The sequence below is a fragment of the Suricata suricatta genome, chromosome 2 (genome assembly GCF_006229205.1).
Source record: "Suricata suricatta isolate VVHF042 chromosome 2, meerkat_22Aug2017_6uvM2_HiC, whole genome shotgun sequence".
NCBI lineage: Eukaryota > Metazoa > Chordata > Mammalia > Carnivora > Herpestidae > Suricata > Suricata suricatta.
Genome location: NC_043701.1, coordinates 27,839,592 through 27,860,698, shown reverse-complemented (window position 1 = coordinate 27,860,698; position 21,107 = coordinate 27,839,592). Strand labels below are relative to the sequence as shown.

Sequence of the window (21,107 nt, the reverse complement as noted above, 5' to 3'; positions counted from 1 at the left end):
TTATATTGCCTCTTAATTTGTAAGTACATAAAAATCAACCAATTGTCAATATTTAACTTGTAACCACTATGTTCTGAAGTGTGTGGGCGAAGTAACAAAATAAAAGTCAGTATACCTTCCCTGCCTTCAGGAGACAATATAGCTATATGTATAAAGTATATGAAAATGTAACTATCAGAAGAAGGTAGTATGTGGTAAAAGCCAGGATGACAGAAGAACCTCACATACAACTGGAGGGAACTGCGACAACTGTTGGTAAAGTTGAGAAAGTTTAGCATCATCTTGTAAAGAGACTATTTACATTCTCATCACAGTTCACTCTTAGGTACACACTCAAGAGAAAGAGCATACATGTGCCAAAAGATATACATAAGATGTTTATAGTAGCACTCTCTGAAAGTAGCCAAAATCTGGAAACTACTTAAATGCCCACTATGATAAAAATGGAGAAATTATAGTATATTTATAGAAAATCACATTATATAGAAAAGATTACATAATTACACATATAGATCAATATGGTATATTGCATGGGCTGAGGATTATGACTAATCCAATTCTGTACATCTGATGTACAGGAAAAATACATATCATCCTAAACTTAGTACCTTAAAACATCAAGCATTATTATTTCTCATAAACCTATCATTCACTGAGCATTACTGCTGATCTGATCAGGGCTCTATATGACCCACTCCTTGACCTCTGGTCAGGTACAAATTGGCTAGCTGGCTTTGTTTACTCTGTCTGGGCTCACTCATGCCTGAGACCTTGGCCAGAACACCTGGGCTTATTGACTTTTGTTCCTCTAGCAGTCAAACCCATAGGTGATCTTGTGATGAAGGCAGAAAGCATGAGAAAAAGTGAAAATGCACAGGTGCTTTATCAACCCTCTGCTTATGCCCCAGTTTCCACAGTTCTAGGGGCCAAAGCAAGTCAGATGGCTGAGCCCAATGTTGGAAGGAACAACACAGATGTAGGACAAAAGATTTTAGTAGTTTCCGGGGTACCTGGATGGCTCATTTAAGTGTTAGACTCTTGATTACAGCACAGGTTATGATCTCATAGTTCAGGAGACAGAGACCCATATCAGGCTCTGCACTGACAGCTCTAAGCCTGTTTGGGATATTCTCTCTCAAAATAACTAAATAAACTTTAAAAAAGATGTAGTTTAGAAAGTCCATTTTTGGGGTCCACTTTCACAATCAACCTACCATATGTACAAAGAATGAATTTTCTCAATAAGCATATCCCTTCCAATGTAGCAAAGGGCAGATCTGGCTGACTAAATAGATTTATGTAAGGAATGTCCTGGGCAGACAGAAAGGAGGAAAGCCCACTCTTCCGATGCAAACAGACCAAAGAAAAGAGGAACAGTTCCCTCAAAATCGGGGAGGGGGAGGACAAAGTTACTCGGCAGTCAGCGGACAATCTGCTCACGAGGAAGACTACAGAGAAAACAAATTTTCTTGGCACATCTGAACTAGTGTGAGAAAACAGGTAGCCTAGTACTGGGCCAATACCAGGTTAAGTGAAAGTGGAAGAAATAGAATTGCGTTAGTAAAAGCATTCTGTATATATGAACTGATCGATTTGGCTGAATTTGGGAGTTTGCATGGAGCACTGAAAGGGGAAACAAACATTAGATGGGGCCAGATTTTTGAAGAATTTGAAGACAAGGATATAGAATGTGAATCTAATCCCACCAGCAATGGAAAGGACCAGAGACTTTTGAGTAGAACTATAAATAGTACTTCTAAATTCCTGAACAGTTTGGAAAACAGGTGAATACAGGAAGATCACTACAAAAATTACTGAAACAGGAGTTTTTGTTTTGTCAGGGTAGAGACTGAATTAAGAGAAGGAAAGAAAAGGGGTTGGTCTGTGGGAAATACTAAAGAGAGCTAGGGTTTATGGAGGATCAGTGAACAGAAAGTAAAGATGAACTCAAAAATCCAATTGGCAAAAAGAAGGTTGACAGTTTTACAAACAGCTGATATTTAAATTTTCTGTTATTTTTCTGACTGACTGGTCTACTGGTGTATACTCTACCCCACTGTCAAATTTTTAAAAATTTTCATAAGTACTAATATATGAAATAAACAAAGACACAAAAAGATATATTCATCTTTATAAAGACAACACAGATTTTTTAAACATGAAAATAAGTTATTTTTTAATTTGAATATTAATGTACTCTTAAGGATATACAAGATTCCAGGAAGAGTGATTAGACATTTAATACTCATGAACCCTATATTCTCCTCATGTAATTAACACCGGTATCAATGAATGTTAATGTTGTGATGATTTTTTTTTTAAAGTAGGCTTCACAGCCAGCATGGAACCCAATGTGGGGCTTGAACTCATGACTCTGAGATCAAGACCTGAGCTGAGATCAAGAACTGGATGCTTAACCAACTGAGCCACCTTGGCACCTTGTGATGGTTCTTTTTATAATCAGAACCATTCAACCATGCAGCTGGAAGATTCAATTGCTATCTTCCCGATTATCAACTTAATGATTTTCAGGCATCTCAAATAGTGTTGACATAGAACTGTGGCTGTGAAGTTACATCCTGTCACCAACCCCCATTTTGCTAAACTCTGTGATCATAAAGAGAGGATTAGGAAGTATTCCTTATGACCGGATGGGATTTGTGAAGAGAATGCCAGGATTAAAATACAGTGGCGGATGACTTTTGAAGAGATTTGTTTCTGCATTTTCAGGTGCTGTTCTATCCATCCCTACATTCCATTAACACCCATTTTCTTCCCTTTGGACCCCTGTCATTACCCCCAGCCCCCAATCTATTTTGCTCTTTTTGTCACGGGGCCAGCTTTACAACAGCAAATGTTAACCAAGTTCTTTGCAGCTATGATCCTTCACTACTGCCAGGCTTCATCCTGTTTTCTAATTCACGTAGTCTTCAGGCTCCTACGTTTCTTCCTGTTTTGGCCCCTGTGCAATCATTACTCAGGTTGACAGCAAAGTTCTTTTGCTCTCCCTCCTCTCTTCTGCTTCCCTCCCTGGATATACCCATGACTCTTCTGGTCTCTGATGATCAAGGCACTGGTTTCTTTTTAGTTTCTCTTTGTTCTTCTTTATCTGTTGTTGGGGAGAATATTTGCATGAAGTGCTTTTTTCTTTTTTGAGCCAATGTAAATGGAGTACAAGTGTTCATGAAATAGAATTGAAAGAATAAACCCTGAAATAAATAGGACTTCAATCTGGAATTCCCATAGGAGAAAGAAAGCAAAAGTTTTATTGATTCCATAAAGACAGTATAAACAATGCTCAAATCTAGTTTTCTTTTTCGTGTTTAGTAAGTATTGGTTACATAACATTCTTGTATATGAACACTGGGGTTTACTCCTACCCACAGGAAATGTTGCTGAAACTCCTCCTACAGTCCCACCCCATATCAAAGAAATGGCCTAAACAGAAAATGTTGACATATAATGTTACAAATCTATTTCCTCCATCATAGTTAGGCAAAAAATGATTAAAAAAGGAACTCTCATTCTAGAGAATAATGCCTTTGACTTTAAAAAAAAATGTTTATTTACTTAATTGTGGGGGGGGGAGGAAGTGGGAGAGAGAGGTAGAGAGAATCCCAAGCAGACTCTGCGCTGTCAGCACCAAGTCCTACATGGAGCTCAAACTCATGAACAGTAAGCTCCTGACCTGAACCAAAATCAAGTCAGAAGCTTAACCAACTGAGCCATCCAGGGATCCCATGAAGTGTTTTGAACAATAATACATTCACTTTTCACAGTAGTCTTTAGATTTCTAGTAGTCCTACAGAAATCTATTGTAAATCCTCTAAGAAAATATTTTGAAGCAGATTCCAACAAACTTAACAGTGGTATCAATTAGATAATGCCATAATTTATAGTTTATATCCAATCAATCCAACACTGTGAACAGAACTGTGAACACAAGTTCTGCATTTTACTCTCTCTTTGGAAAATAAAACTCAACAAGTATATGTAGCTTCTGCTAAGCAAGAGACAGTTTTCTTAAAAAACTAGGCTTGAAAAAAGCAGTTAGGCCATGGAAATTTCCCTACTGAGATTAGATTTAGTTGGAACGGCTATGTCTATGCAAATCACCCACATGGAGATAGCATTCTAGTAGTGAGACAGTCAGACAATAGCCAGTAAATAACATCAGGTAATAATAACAGCTTAAGAAAGAATGAAGCAGAGTGCCTGGCTGACTCAGTCGGTTGAGTGACCCACTCTTGATTTTGGTTCAGATCATGATCTCACCTCATGTTTGGTGAGCTTGAGTCCTGTATAGGGCCCTGTGCTGACAGCCAGGAACCTGCTTAGGAGTCTCTCCCTCTCTCTGCCCCTCCCCTGCTCACATGAGATCTCAAAATAAACAAACTTAAAAAAAGAAAAAGAAAAAGAATGAAGTTAGTTAGGAGAGAAAGTTGGCAGTGAGGAGAAAAAGGCACTATCCTGTGTGGGGCAGGGAGGATGGGCCCCTGTGCAGATCACATCTGACCAGAAGACTGACAGGTGCAGGGGCAGAGGTTGGGGTTAGAGTGTTCTCTAAGTGTCTACCACACTGCCAAGGGCCTGTACCAGGAACCACTAGAGAAGATTCATGGAGAATCTTCAGAACCTCAATCTCAATGATGCCACTCTCCCCCCTCGGTTGTTTTCATAAAATACTAGCATATTTAATTAGAGTAATTACTTAACTGTATGAAAGTCTTGGATGTTATAACTACAAAATACAAGTCTTTGAATCAGTAAGTATTTAGTAAGCCTTTTTCTATCCCTCCTTATATAAATCATGTATAAAACTAACTTAAAACACACAAAATTAAAACTTACATAGTATGTAAAAATTACTGAGAACAACTTACTAAAAAGTGGACAAATTTTAATACTGAAAAACCTCACAGGCTGCTTAGAGCTATAGAGGACGAATACTCTCCTAATGACTTAAGAAAATTAAAAACAGTAATGGCCCTAAACTTACAAAAGACATGACTAGTTGTTTAAAATATCATGCTTTGAAAGCACTTGCCATTTTATTTATTTTTTTAAATTCGTATCTGCTGGGAGCCGCACCGGCCTTGCGGGATGACGCGGTCACAGCAAGGAAATGGCGGACGTGCAGGGCTCCTGCCATGAGAGGCGGAAACTGGCATCTCCTGCTACTACTGCTCATGTGAAATTAAGCCTGTTGCTATTGATTAGGCCTCACAATGTTCCAGGTCAGACCAATATTCCCCACACAGATACCTCATGGGAAGAAGCATATTCCCACCTCTATAAAGAGGAATTTAAACAAAGCACTGCAGATGTTTTGCCGAAAGGCTCTTCTAATGAGCCTCACAAATTTAAGGCATAGAAAATGAAGGAGGTTAAAGAACACAAGATTTACTATTAACTCTGGCCCGGAGAAAGAGAGCCTAATTTAGGAATAAGAAACAAACAAGAGCCAGGCATAACTTACATATGCTAGCTTGGTGCCCATTGTGAGGATAGGTAAGAGTAGTTACAATTTAAACTCATATGCAAAGGCCAGCACATCTAGGGCACCTATGGTGCTTACACCTTCAACATCAAAGAACAAGGTTGACAAAAGGTTTATTTACTAACCATCATGAATACATTCTTCCTCTTGTGAGCCAAACAGATTGCCTCCTAGCCTTGTTTATGCCTGAAGCTTAGTGTTATGGTTATAAACAAATGTGTTTGCTATCTGCTTCTCACTGAAAACATCCTGCTATAGTCTTAGTTGTAAGATGTCCTACCAGTTCAAACAAATGTGTATGTTATCTGCTTTTCACTGAGAAGATCCAGTTATCCTATTATATGTAAGTTACCTCATTGTAATTAGAGAAGTTCTGCAAAAATGCCTCTGTAAAACCGGTTTCTGCACCCTTTTCAAGGGATCTTATCACTGAGAATTATTTGTAAAAATTCCACTTTTTGATGTTAACACTTAAATCTATAAATAAAGGCACAAAACCTGGCAAGAGAGAGATGCCAGCCTGGTGACCAAGAAAGAAAGAAACACAGGGCTCTCTCATCTCCATTTTCCGATGACGTCGTTACCCCTTCAGGGGACCCGGGATCTGCTTGAGCTGGACTCTGGCACACATTCAAGTTATTGAGCATATAGTGCAACACAACTTCAAGAGTAGATTCCTTGATGCCCCTACCCTTTTAGCCCAACCCCACCCCTCCAGTAACCCTCTGTTTCTTCTTCATAGTTAAGAGTCTCTTAGGTTTTTGTCCCCCTCCCTGTTTTTATATTATTTTTGCTTCCTTTCCCTTTTGTTCATCTGTTTTGTATCTTAAAGTCCTCATCTGAGTGAAGTCATGTGATGTTTGTCTTTCTCTGATTAATTTCACTTAGCATAATACCCTCTCGTTTCATCCATGTAGTTGCAAATGAAAAGCATTTGCCATTTCAAAAATAAGTTAGACTGTACTGGGCAAACATAAAGAGAACAGTTCTATCTTCTTCTCCTCACTTGCTATGAAATAATCTCCAGATGTTTTTTGAGACCTTCCGCTTATCTGAGTGCTCTTATATAGTATTTTCCATTTTTCTCCCTTTGGACAGAAAACAAAGTTAGCAGGGAAATATACACATACAAACGGCCACTACCACCTACGTCCAAAAGAAAAAAAATTCTATTTTACTTTCCTTAAGACCTCTACTTTTAGGTCTAAAATAAAAATTTGAAAGAAATCTCAGAGATAGAAGAAAACTAAAAGTTTTTTTTTTCTTTGTTTTTGTTTTTTGGAAAGAGCTCAATATGCTGCTTTAAAGATGAAACAAAAGAAGCACATGACTACAGACCCAGAGCAGCCTGTAGGCAGAGCTGGCGAGAACCGAGGCCGCCGCAGGCCAGTCCCCTCTACTACTCAGTTAGCAGCCTTTACGGGTGCTTGAGAAGGAGCAAGAGAATGTTGTCAGAGGCACAGGTGAGATGGAAATGGTGCCTTTCTTCCTTCCTTAGTTGTTAATGAGGTTTCTAAATTAAATTCCTGCGAAGACTTTATTAGAATCATACAGAGAAAGGACTGGTTCTCAAAAGTTTCACTTTTTAAGACTAGCTTTCATGTTTAGAGCATCTTTTGGGACAAGGCAGGAAAAAAGGGAGAAGGAGAACCTAGAGCCAATAAAGATGTGGTGTGTGTGTGTGTATATATGTAGACATATATACACACACACACATACACACATGGAATGTTACTTGGTGATCAGAAAATGAACTCTTGCCATTTGCAACAACATGGATGGAACCAGAGTCTATTATGTTAAGCAAAATAAGTCAGAGACAAATATTTTTTGCTCCCCTGTGGAATTTAAGAAACAAAAAGATGAACAGGGGAAGGAAAGAAAAAAAAAACAACAGATGGAGACAAACCATAAGAAACTCATAAATACAGAGAACAATCTGAGGTTTGCTGGCGGGGTGTTGGGTGAGGGGATGGGCTGAACGGGTGATGGGCATTAAGGAAGGCACTTGTTGGGATCACCACTGGGTGTTATATATAAGTGATGAATCACTAAATTCTACTCCTGAAATAATTAAACTATATGTTAACTTGGATTTAAATTTTTAAAAAATGGAAAATAAAAAGTGAACGACTCAGAATTAGGGAATAAAGCATACTAACTGAAAAAAAAAAAAAGTTTTACACATTCATCAACAGTACCTGAGACCCAAGGCCCAGATCATTCTATAGCAACATTCTAACAAAATGAGTCTTAAAGATATTATTTATCTGATAATAAGATTTAATCCAAATGTTTCTCTGTCATGCGTTTCATGACATGCAAGTGTCAGTAATATTCTTCCATGCATGGCAGTTGTGGGATTAGTGAGAAATACTTGAGTGAGTAGTATATTATATCCCACAGAAACTAACTTCCAGGATTGACCCTCACCACCCTTGTCAAGATAAGTGATAGGCCTAGCTAACACATACTTCTCCAACAGACTTTTTAAAGGAGAGGGTTTTAAGAAAAAAATATGGGGCAGACAGGTACAAAACAGAAAATACAAATGTAAGCAGTTTTATTGTTTTATTACCACAACAAGTTAATACAGAGGATGACCTGCACAAAACATGATAAAGGTTCAAAGACGGAGGTGTTCCCTTAGGCAGGGCTGAGATTTCAGTCTCTGGTATTTGGAATTTAGGCTGGGGTCCTTGTTCTTGGATGGATCACTGGGCGTGTGACACAGACCATGCTTTAAACCAGATTTAGCCCAGAAAGAAGTAGACATTTCATGTGTCACCTAACTACCAAAGCTCCTCCCCACGACGCAGGGCCAGATGAGATTCTACTCCTTAGTATGGTTCACAAGTCTATGTCCTAGTTCTCCAGTGCCTGCGTAACACTCCACCCAGTCCTACTGTGGACTTCTCTGACATACTGGCCTTTTGGTTTTTGTTTTGTTTTCATATTTTAAATATTTAATGTTTATCTTTCTTTTAGTAAGTGTCTCAACTCAAACACATACCTTCTTTAGGGTTTTATCAATAGCTAAAATGTATTGGGTATTACTGTGAACTAGATAGCTACTTTTAAGTTTTAGAGAGACAGAGAACACGGAGGTGGTGCAGAGAAAGATCTGAAGTGGGCTCTGTGCCAACAGCAGTGTCTGATGAGGGGCTTGAACTCACAAAACGTGAGATCATGAGCTGAGCTGAAGTCGGACACTTAACAAACTAAGCCACCCAGGTGCCCCCAGCCAGCTACTCTTGAAAGCATATTATACACATTAAGATACTCCTTCTCCATATATGACAAAGTCGCAGCTAATATCATATGCAATGGTGAAAAGCAAAGCTTTTCCTCTAAGATCAGGAACAAGACAAGTAGGTCCACCCTCACCACTTTTATTCAACATAATACTGGAAGTCCTAGTCACTGATCAGACAAAAAGTAAAAGGCATCCAAATTGGCAAGCAAGAAATAAAACTGTCACTATATGCAGATGACATGATACTATATACAGTAAACTCTAGAGACTTAACCAAAAAGCCACTAGAACTAATGAATGAATTCAGTAAAGTTTCAGAATACAAAACTATTATACAGAAATCTGTTGTGTTTCTGTATACTAATAATGAAGTAGTGGAAAAAAATTAAGAAAACAATCCCATTTACAACTGCAAAATAACAACAATAACAACAACAACAACAACAACAAAAGCTAAAAATAAACTTAACCAAGGAAGTGAAACACTGGTACTCTGAAAACTATAAAACACTGATGAAAGAAATTGAAGAGGACACCAACAAATGGAAAGATATTCCATGTTCATGAATTAGAATACTGTTGAGACATCCATCCTACCCAATCTACAGATTCAATGCAATCCCTATCAAAATACCAACAGTATTTTTCATGGAACTAGAATACTGGCATTTGTATGAAACCACAATAATCTGATTTAAAAATAGACTTGAATAGATATTTCTCTAAAGAAGACGTACAGAACATTTTCTAAAGAAGACCTGAAAAGGTCTTGGTGATCACTAATCATCAATGAAATGCAAATCAAAACCACAATAAGGTATCCCCTCACACCAATCAGAATGGCTAGTATCCAAAAGAAATATCAAGTATCGGTGAGGTTGGGGAGAAAAGGGGGCCATCATAATCTCTTGGTAGGAATATAAATTGTTGGCAGCCACTGTTGATAAATGTATGGATATTCCTCAAAAAATTAAAAATAAGAACTCCATGCAATCCAGTAATCCTACTACTGGGTATTTACCTAAAGAAAACAAAAATATTAATTTGAGATATGCAGTATCTCATTGTGGGATTGATTTGTATTTCCCTGATGATGAGTGATGTTGAGCATCCTTTCATGTGTCAGTTGGCCATCTGGAGGTCTTCTTTAGAGAAGCGTGTATTCATGTACATTGCCCATTTCACACCTGTCAGAATGGCTAACATTAACAACTCAGGCAACAACAGATGTTGGTGAGGATGCGGAGAAAAAGGATCTCTTTTGTACTGCTGGTGGGAATGCAAACTGGTGTAGCCACTCTGGAAACCAGTATGGAGGTTCCTCAAAAAATTAAAAACACAACTATCCTATGACCCAGCAAATGCACTACTAGTATTTATCCAAGTGATAGAGTTATGCTGTTTCAAAAGGGCACATGCACCCCAATGTTTACAGCACTATCAACAATAGCCGAAGTATGGAAAGAGCCCAAATGTCCATCGATGGATGAATGGATAAAGATGAGTATATATACATACACACACACACACACACAATTGGGCATTACTCAGCAATCAAAAAGAATGAAAGCTTGTCATTTGCAACGACGTGGATGGAATTAGTATTATGCTAAGCGAAATTGGTGAGAGATAGACAAGTACCATATGACTTCACTCATATGAGGACTTTAAGATACAAAACAGCTGAACATAAGAGAAGGGAAGCAAAAATAACAAAACCAGGGAGGGGGACAAAACATCAGAGACTCTTAAATATAGAGAACAAACAGAGGGTTGCTGGAGGGGTTGTGGGAGAGGGGATGGGCTAAATGGGTATGGGCATTAAGGAATCTATTCCTGCAATCATTGTTGCACTATATGCTAACTAACTTGGATGTAAATTAAAAACCCAAAGAAATGAGATGTTACAAAGGAAAAAACACAGCTTTAATGAAATATGAATAGCCAGTCTGTTGCAATAAAAAAGATTATCATTTTTCATCAAAAAAAGACACATGCATTCTTTCCTTACTACAGTTTTATAATAGCCAAGATATGAAAGCAACTCAAGTGTTAAATAAAGAAGATGGCGTATCTTTATACAATGGAATATTATTTAGCCATAAAGAATGAGATCTTGCCATTTGCAACAACAAAGATGAACCTAGAGTATTAAGCTAACCGAACAAAGTCATAAGAAGTCAAACACCATATCATGTCACTTATATGTCAAATCTAAAAAAATAAATGAACAAAGAAAAATGAAAAATCCAGACTCCAAAAACACAGAACTGGTGGTTCCCAGAGGGGAAGCAGGTGAGAGGATGAGTGAAATAAACAGGATTAAGAGATAGAAACTTCTGGTTATAAAATAAACTAACTCAAGGAGATTAAAAGTACAGCCTCGCACTATATTGTAACAATGTTGTACGGGGACAGGTGATGAATACAGTTACCATGATGAGCACTGAGTAATGCACAGAATTGTTAAAGCTAGGGTGTACACCTGAAACCAATATAACACTGTATGCCAATTACATTGAAATATAAAAATAAACTACTTCTTCTCTAAACAACTCTGTGAGGTAGGTTCTACTAACATTTTCATTTTGCAGATGAAGAAACTGAGGCACAGAGGGGTTTCATAATTTTCCCAAGATCCCAGAGCCATTGGTGGAGCCGGGCTATGAAGAGAGTCAGTCTGGCTCCCAAGCTCATGTTCCTAAGCCATGCTGACTCTTTAAATATTGGATGGTTGGTATCCAACTCCTATTTTGGCTTAGGTCAAGATCTCATGATTCATAAGAACGAGTCCTCCACTGGGCTCTGAGTTGACAGCATGGAGCCTGCTTGGATTCTTGCTCTCTCTCTGCCCCTCCCCCATTTGTGCATGCCCTCTCAAAATAAACTTAATACAACAAACATTGGATGGACAGAAGTCTTTCAAGGCTCACCTTAAGGAATCCCCTCAAATGAATTTCCCTAATAAATTAGCTTTACCAAATATCTGATTATCTTTTTTAAGTGTTTATTTTTGAGAGAGAGTGAGAGAGAGCACATGTGGGGAGGGGAGAGAGAGAGGGAAACAGAATCCAAAGCAGGCTCCAGGCTCCGGGCTGTCAGCACAGAGTCAGATGTGGGGCTCGAACTCACAAACCACGAGATCACGACCTGAGTTGAAGTTGGACACTTAACTGACTGAGCCACCTAGCCCCAGGGATTATCTACTTTTAATTAAAAGAAAACCTATTTGATCTTTAGTGTGATTATTGCATTCTTTCATCCTGATAGAACTGTATCACAAAAAAATTCATAAAATCAAGAAAATTTCACCCCTAGTTGTATTATCCTATTTAGTATATTTAGTGCATTTCACTTCTAAATTTTTACATGCATCTGTTTTTTAATACTATCAGAGTATAAACAATTCTATGAAGTGTATTTTTCAAACTACTTTCATGTAAAAGCAGCCTGATGTTTCAGTCTTCATACTGTTCTTACCTTGAGAAGATTCACATGAATCCCCAAATCTCTTACCTTCACAGGCTGTCCTCTGTCCTCCCCCAATTCTGCACATCTTGTCAATGGATGCCATACATGCAATGAGAGGAATACGCCCCCAGAGAGGTGAGGGGGGGGATGGTCGGCTAAGTCATACATTTCTGGGGGGCTAAAGGGACCATTCAAGTTTTCTATCTGATGCTCTCTTTAGCCGTGGATGAATCCAGGCCAGGACAGGTGCAGTGACGTATCCAGGCGAGCGACAGAACCGAGACCCAAACGCAGTGTCCTCGCTCTTCCACTAGTACTTGCTGTTCACAACTATGACTGCATTGTCCTCCACCTACACTACCCTCAGTCACGTACCCGAGGAAGCACCTCAAAGTAACCCAAAGTTTTCCTGACCTCCCACAATGCTCATTTAACAAGCCCAAGAGCTTTGATTTATAAACTCAGTGATGATATTTTAAAATTTGGGGATGTGTGCAAAGAAATAAAAACACTGTATGATAAAAAGCATCAATGGAGGAGATGGAACTGTTCTCTTAGAATTCTGCATGTTAACGGTTTATAAAATATTTTAAAGTATTGCTAAAGAGTTGGCACTGTAATTATTTTTACAAGTGCCCCAAATTCATTAGGATAACCTATGAATATGGTCTGTGGTTCCTGAAAGAAACCTTTAAAAGACCTCAATTCTACTTTTAATTATTTGGCCTGACACGCTCTTAAGATGCTCAGATAGGATACTGAAGGATGCCTAAAAGAAAAACAAAAACAAAAAAAAACCCCAAAAAACCCAAAAAACAAACCCAAGAAACAAAAACCATAGGTATTTGATACATGAAAAAGAAAGTAAGATGTCACTCCTTGGAGAAAAATCTTGAGAGAGAAAGCCACATTTAAGCTTAAAGGAAAACTAATTTATTACAGGAGAAATCAGAGTTTTTGCAAAGGAATAGAAGTTAAAACATGTAGTTTAAGGATCATTAAAGCCATCCCTGAAAATGTTTCTATGATTACATAACTAGTCATCAGTGAATTAACATAAAAATACAGTGCTTAATGATTTAAATTAGCACACGGAGAGGGACAAGAATACAAGGTATCTGGAAAAACAAAGCTGCCTAAATTTAGGGCTTATTCATCATTCTACAACAGTTCCATTAATGTTTATAAAGTACCATAGACAGACTTGACTTCTGAGAGCTGTGTTTGGAAAAGGAATCAATCATTTATTAAGTACCTGGCAAATACTTGGTCAGAGTTTTGGCGAGGCACCAAGAAGTGGGATTTCTTCGAAATAAGTCAGAATGAGATAAATTCAAATTGGAAAGGCAAATAGACCTATATATAGGCTCAAATGTCAAAACACGGCTCTGTTAGACAAGGACATGTAGGAAAATCATTCCAAAAGGTCAGCTTAAAATGAGAATCAATTTTCTTTTTCCAGGAAAAAACAGACGTGTCCTTTCTGTAAGGCCTGGACCCTGAAAGCAAATGCCATCTTGACAAAAGTACGATTTTTTCCTCCTGTGATCATCAGAGTATCTCCCAAAGTAATTGAAGATCATAAACCTTAAAATCATAAAGAATCCAATTTTATTACGGTGCAGTCCATTCACGTTTAGAACAAATGTCATGGCTGACAGCCCAACAGCGCAGCCTCGCTCTACGGGAAAGCACGGGGCGGGGCCCTGCGGCCAGCCCGGCGCTCCCGCCGCTCTTCCTCCTGCAAGCCCAACGCGGGGCTCCGGGCTCGCCCCGGCAGCGAGCAGCAGGCCCTGGGCCTTTCAAGCCTTTTGGGTAGAAATTAACCGGCGACTTATGAATGGCAATCACAAAATGTTTCAATACATCTACTTGATCGACAGATGTTTAAAGAGTCAAGCATGACTCTGCACAAAGAGAAACAGGAGATTTACAGGGCAGTGATTTGGCTAATATTTTATCTTACTAGTCTTACCAGCTCTTAACTGTGACAAAACTCTCATATGGTTACACACTCAAGAAGTTTTCATTCATTTTCACCATGAAAAACAAACAAACAGGTGCATGCATACCTCGGATAGATAGACCCTGGTCTTAGGCATCTGCATACTTGTGGCAGTTTAATTTTTCTTTTTTCATTGCAGACTTAATTGTCATAATAAATCATTTGTTTTATTTAGTTTCATTTTATTGTCTTTTGACTGAAAAATATACTTTGAATTAGGAAAATGTTATTTAGTAAAAAAAATAAATAAAATAGCATTTTCTGAGATTTAAGTTAATACTGTTACTTAGCCACTAGGCTATGCTAAAGGACAGTCCATTTGTTCCAGAACACTTCTGTCTTCCAGCTACCCAAGAAAGCAGGCAAAATAAACGCAAAAAATGGATATGAATTATTTAACCATTCAAAACCTAGCTGGTAATTCACTTAACAGCTTTATATGAGTTTAAATAGTTAGCTAATAGGATATATTCCAAATGAATAAATGAGTCCTTTTTAAGCAATCAAATATATGTCATGTGGTAATGCCCAGGTTGGTTTTAAAAGAATGAAATCATCTTTATTTTATCCAAGTTAGATGTATTTTCATCTGCATGTCATCAATCCTACTTAAAAAACAACTATAATGTATAGTCAGGGACTCAGTCAGAAACATAAGCTTTAGATCAGATATATTTTTCTGCTTAAAAAAAGGTTATTTAAAAGTGCAACAGTTGAGAACCAAACACATTTATTTTAGGTATTTTTCTTTTTTTAATGTTTGTTTATTTTTGAGACAGAGACAGAGTTTGAGCTGAGGAGGGGCTGGAAGAGACAGAGACGGAGGATCTGTAAAAGGCTCCGTGCTGAGAGCAGAGAGCCCGACGTGGGGCTGGAATTCACTAATGGGGAGATCATGACCTGAGCTGAAGTTGGATGCTTAACCAACTGAGCCACTCAGGCCCACGTTAGGTATTTTCATATGAAAATCATACTCTATTCTATGTAACTTGTGTTTAGAACTCTTTATTTTTCAACTTAGGAAGGCAACGTACTGTAATATTTTTCCTTAAAACTCTAAGGAGCACACTATTATTTTCATCATCATCATCATATTAATATCTATCCCTGACTTCACACCGTGGGAGGCACTGGATTCGAATAGGTAGGAGCCTCTTACACAGTTGTAGTTAGGAATACAAAAAATGTAAAAAAACCATTATTAAAACATTTAGGAACCACACAGGTGCTATACACACATGATAAATATTCACCTATTTATATGTTCCAATAGTTCACATAAGAGATACCCATATTATTTTAAAAAGCGAAAATTGTTTTTATAACTAAAGACCCAGAGGATATTAGGGCGCCTGGGTGGTTCAGTGGTTAAGCCTCCGACTTCGGCTCAGGTCAGATCTCACATTTGTGGGTTCGAGCCCCGTGTCAGGCTCTGTGCTGACAGCTAGCTCAGAGCCTGGAGCCTGCTTCTGGTTCTGTGTCTCCTCCTCTCTCTGCCCCTCCCTCTCTCATGCTCTGTCTCTGTATCAAAAATAAATAAAACATTAAAAAAAATAAAAAAAAAAGACCCAGAGGATTTCAAAGTCTAGTTCTCAAAAGTGCTCTGAAGATAAAAACCCATAACCCTCCCAATTTATTGTTCAATCCACTTGACAACTCTCTAAGAGGGGGTTGCCATATTTTAAAGATAAATTAATCTTTTTTAACTTGATTTGTCTCTTTTTCAATTATTCATCATTCATGTGTTAATTATTCATTGTAGGATGAATTATTGACAGAACACAATCCAGCCCCAAAGCAAAATGCTATTAATCTACTACTCATATCCTATTATATTATCGCTTTGGCATATGATAGAGTACTTGGAAGAAGAAGGTTACTGGACTTTCTCTTCTTAAATGTAATTAAGTTCGGTAAAATCCATTTATGAAATGCGGCAGAAAAAGATGAATACAGTTATAATATAGGTCAAATCATGTTTGCCCACATACACAGGGGTGATATTAAAAATATTTGGGTGTTTCCATAAGCACTGAGGAACCCAACAGGTACTTGCAGTCATTACCCATGTCTACCCAGGGGGATAAACTACTATAGCAATGTTGAAAACTTTGAATTCTAATTGATCATCATTATGTTTACGTCCAATACTGGTATTAAATTAGTTTTTAGGGAATCATTATTATGAAATAGGATATTTTTAATGATGCTGCATAACATACCAACTAGGAGAATAGCATCACAGATATCTTTAGTTCTAGAATTCCTTTCTTTTACATACTACCAAGGACAGAGACACCTGAATATCTAGTAACATCTGTTATCATTTAAGATTGGTAGATTGTAATTGATATGGATGGATCTGAAGCATTCCTCATTTGGATCCAGGGTGAGTTCTTGAGCTTTATATGTTAAGTTGAGAGACTAAGATATATATCTTTAGTGACCCCTTCACCAGCAGTCTTGGACAAATGTCAACTCCAGACACATCCTGGGGACGTCCTGATTTAGGGGCTCAGAGACAGGATGTAAACCAGTTATTCTGAAGTGCAAAAGAGTGATTAAAAAGAAAAAAGGGAAAACAAACAACAACAAATCAAGTCTTGAAAAGGGGCTGCACTGTCCCATCTGTCCTGGAGCATTCTAAAGGAAGAGTTTGCCAAAGATGAGAGCAGGGCTTTCTTTCCACAGAAGTAAAAGGCTGCAGAATTTGCCATGTGCCCAACCTCATGTTTAAACTTGGTTCTTGGCACAACTGGAAGGCTCCAGCAGTATTCACCATGGTGCTGGACTTTTGCAAATTAAGGACTCTGTTGGAATTATAATATGTAGGTTCCATTTCTTATGGTGCTATTGATCAAAGGAGACTGATGCAAAAATAATAGAGAACTGCAGTGCCTGGAATATATTATGTTCCTCGGTGTCTAAATCTCGGCTCTACTAACCTTTAAGCACTTTAGGGCAGTAGTATTCTAACTCTCTTGTCCCAAAGCACTTATGCTAACTCCACCCAACTTGTCTTCATTGACCAACAGCCCTTCCAGAACTCTTGGTCATGGATATGCTAGGCCATGTGACTGGGATGCACTTCCTCCTCATCGCCCACCTGAATTCATTCTTCGAGTTGTATCTTGAAAGTCAGGTGTCTTGTGGAATTTTCACAAGTGACATCACTATTACAGCTACTTGTACACAAGCCCGAATCCCTGACTAGTGTAAGGATGCAGGTCTGAAACTGACTCCATGAGACAAAAGAAGGGCACACATTGCCCAAGGCAGGAGGGACCACCCTTGTAACACCCAATAAGGAAAGGCCAGCTAACATCTTTAACATTTCTAAGGGCAGGCCTAAAGATGGAGGCTAAGACTGGTCATGCCCTACGTGAGGGTCCTGGGCCCACGCTGTGATTGGTCAATACTCTAAATGTTGTGATTGGGTCCCGCCAAAAGTAACAAACACTCTAGGAAATGTGAATGGTTAGACCTGCTGTCAATAATATTGTATAATAATAATTGGATCACTGTACCTATGTCACAATTTCCTGTAACTCCCCCTTCCCAAACTCATAAAAGGCCCTGCCCCGCCATGTTCGGGGCTCTAAGCATGGATCCACTGCGTTGGTAAAGTCTGTGAGCCTGAGCTCAGGCTTGGCCAGCCTAAGCCCGTAATAAAACCGCCCTTTGCTTTTGCATGCGTGACTTGGTCTCCCTGGTAGTCTCTGGTTTTTGGGGGTGATATTAAAATCTGGGTGGGCATAACACTAGCCACTTCCCTTAAGCCTGAGATGGTGTCTCACTGAGGTTTGCTCTGGGTGGAACAGAGTAAGTGCTCAATACATGCCTGGGAAACCAATCAGTGGTGAGCAGGGAGATGGACAAATGAGAAGAACTCTATTAAATCCACGAATTCCATATGCACCATGTGCTGAGTCATAGTCAGACTCTAGTTTGCAACACTGAAGATGCCATCACAGGACCTACCCAAATTATGGTTTTCTTTCAAAGAGCCCACCCTCGAGCTGTCTTTCCTGTCTGTGAGACTCGTTCCGACACTGCATACAAAGCCCGTCCAAACCAGGGAAGCAATGTAGTCCTTAGTCCCGGGTTGGTCATCCAAAGAATCCTTATCTTGTTAACTCCTCAGTGACTTCTGCTACAGTGCTGGTGGCCTGGCTCCAGAGCCAGTAGATGACACCTCTCTGTAGAGGAATGTACTTTCTTAGACTCACGTTGGTCACTTATCTCAGACAGAGCCACGTTAGCGACTGCTTCTCTCCCTTGTGAAAAAAGATCACACACTTTCTGAATAGCTAACAACTCTGTGCTGGGATAGGACTGCAGTGAGTCCTACAGTGTTAATCTGAGCAAGACTTAGGTTAAAAAAAAAAAAAAACACCTCGTTTTATTATATTCAAGAGTCCAGATATATTACCTCACCAACTGCAGGGGAAAAGGAGATGGCAGAGATGAAGGCTGACTCTGACCCACGGTGGTCCGCAGGAGATCAGTCCTGCACTCTGGCTTACCCTGCAGCACTGATTTTCCACTCACACATTGGATAACACTCACATCCCTCCCTGACACACCTTTCACAGTCTCCTGGGTTATATGTGAATGACATTTTAGCTGTAATATATTTTACATAAGTTGGAGAGCTGAATGCTATGCTTGTTTCCACTATTATTACATTCTAAAGAGTATTTCTTACCAATTATTTTCATCTGTCACTGCTCTTCATTGACACGAGTGATACAGAATACCAATGCAGTCAATTACCAATATTTTGTTAGCATGCACACAGTTAAAAATAACTGAATACACATGTATTTAGCTATAGAAGCATGTAGGAATTTAACATTTTCTTAATGCTTTTTGTTTATTTTTGAGAGTCAGAGAGAGACAGTGGGAGCAGGGAGGGTCAGAGAGGGAGGGAGATACAGAATCTGAAGACAGGCTCCAGGCTCTGAGCTAGCTGTCAGCACAGAGCCTGATGCGGGGTTCGAACCCCCAAACTGCAAGATCATGACCTGAGCTGAAGTCAGACGCTTAACCAACTGACGCCCCTAAAAGCATCTAGGAGTTTAAAAATTAAGTTAACCCATAAATGTCATTTGGGGGGAAAATTTCACGCTATATCTGCTCTGTCGGTAAACTGACAAAAGTGATACACTGCAATCAAATCCAGTAATTCAGGAGAAAAACATCGTCAAGTGCACACTCACCCGCTATGTTTCATGTGTGGTGGTTTATCCATTCGCACCGCTAACTTGATCTTTAAGTCAGAGTCCTGGCTATTTTTGGGAACTATCATTCGGTGCAACTCAGCTGACTTGGAGCTATTAGAAGTCGGGTATAACACCACCTAGAAAAGACAAAACAGAACACATTTAAGTGCACAATACAACGTCTAAGGATTGAAACAGAAGTCTTCTGTTTTCCTGTTCAAAAAGAAGGTGTCATGCCCAAATGTGTCTCCACCACTTGACTCCCACCACAACAGATGGGTTTTCAAAAAGCCTCATTTATCTTTTTGACAAATATGTGTTTTCATATTATCACATAATGAGTTTTCTTCCTGTGTCACTTCCTAATGAGGTAAGAGCACAAAGTCTGCAGCTGAACTGACAGCTGAGAAATACTTGTTAGACACCTGTAATTTCAAGACCATTCTAAACTCCCCAGGATGAGGGAGTTCAGAAAGAAATAGTTTTTTGAAATTACAGATAGCAGGTCTAAAAAGCAAAACCAATTATTCTAGGCAATGAAAATATACCTAATATTTTAATATTTGCATTGTAAAGCAGCATTGAAGGAAATCAACATAATTAGAGAGGGAACGATTGATATCATAGCATATTTTCTGTCCTTGATAAACACCAAAGGATTTTTTCCTGATGTTTCAAAGCTACAAATATTATAATGATTGACACAAAATAATTATTTTTTAAATTATTTATTTTGAGGCTGGGGGAGACTCTGGCATGTATCAGCAGGGAAGGGGGAAGAGAGAGAATCCTAAGCAGGGTCTGTGCTGTCATTGCAGAGCCTGACGTGAGGCTTGATGCCACGACCCAGGAGATCATGACAAGAGCTAAAATTAAGAGTCACATGCTTATCTGACTGAACCACCTAGGCACTGCCACAAAATAATTATTTTTAATAAAATTTCCAAATTTCCAAGTGATTATTTTATGACACTACAGCTTTGCAAAGCCAACCCAGGAAAGACAAGCTTGCTCTTCATATCTTACATGTCCTGTACAGCCATACTTCATTTTATTGCATTTCACGTTATTGTGCTTCATAGAGACTATGTTATACAAATTGAAGGTCTATGGCAATCCTGTGCCAAGTATGCCTGTTGGTGCCCTTTTTCCAAAAGAATTGGCTCACTTCGTGTCTCTGTCAGATTTGGGCAATTCTCATAACATTTTCAACTTTTACATTATATTTGTTATAGTGATCCATGATCAGTGAGGAACTGTGATGTTACTAACATAATTGTTTTGGGGCATCACAAACCACTGCCACATAAGACAGTGAACTTAACTGATAAATGTGTGTTTTCTGAATGCTCTACCAATTGGTTATTCTGCTGTATCTCTCCCTCCCCTTGGCCCTTCCTGTGCCCTGAGACATAATACTGAAATTAAGATAATAACCCTACAGTAGTTTCTAAATGTGAAAGAGGGAGTCACACAACTATCTACCTTTTTAAATTTTTCTTTATTTTGAAAGTGAGAGACAGAGAGCGAGCACGCATGCCTGTGAAAGTGGCAGGGGGCAAAGAGAAAGGGGGACAGAGAAATCCTAATCTGCACTGATAGCACAGAGCCCAATGTGGGGCCCGACCTCAAAAGCCATGAGATCATGAC

The 21,107-nt window shown here is 38.9% G+C and overlaps 1 protein-coding gene across 16 annotated transcripts in view; it reads right to left on the bottom strand.

The window, feature by feature from the left end:
- CADPS2 (calcium dependent secretion activator 2) overlaps window positions 1–21,107 on the bottom strand; it is a 522,703-nt gene that overhangs the window by 216,595 nt on the left and 285,001 nt on the right. For all 16 annotated transcript variants that reach the window (XM_029924158.1, XM_029924180.1, XM_029924174.1 and 13 more), the window contains exon 8: window positions 19,455–19,594. In XM_029924158.1, coding sequence (XP_029780018.1) covers window positions 19,455–19,594 — 140 coding nt within the window. The remainder of the gene's footprint in view (window positions 1–19,454; window positions 19,595–21,107) is intronic.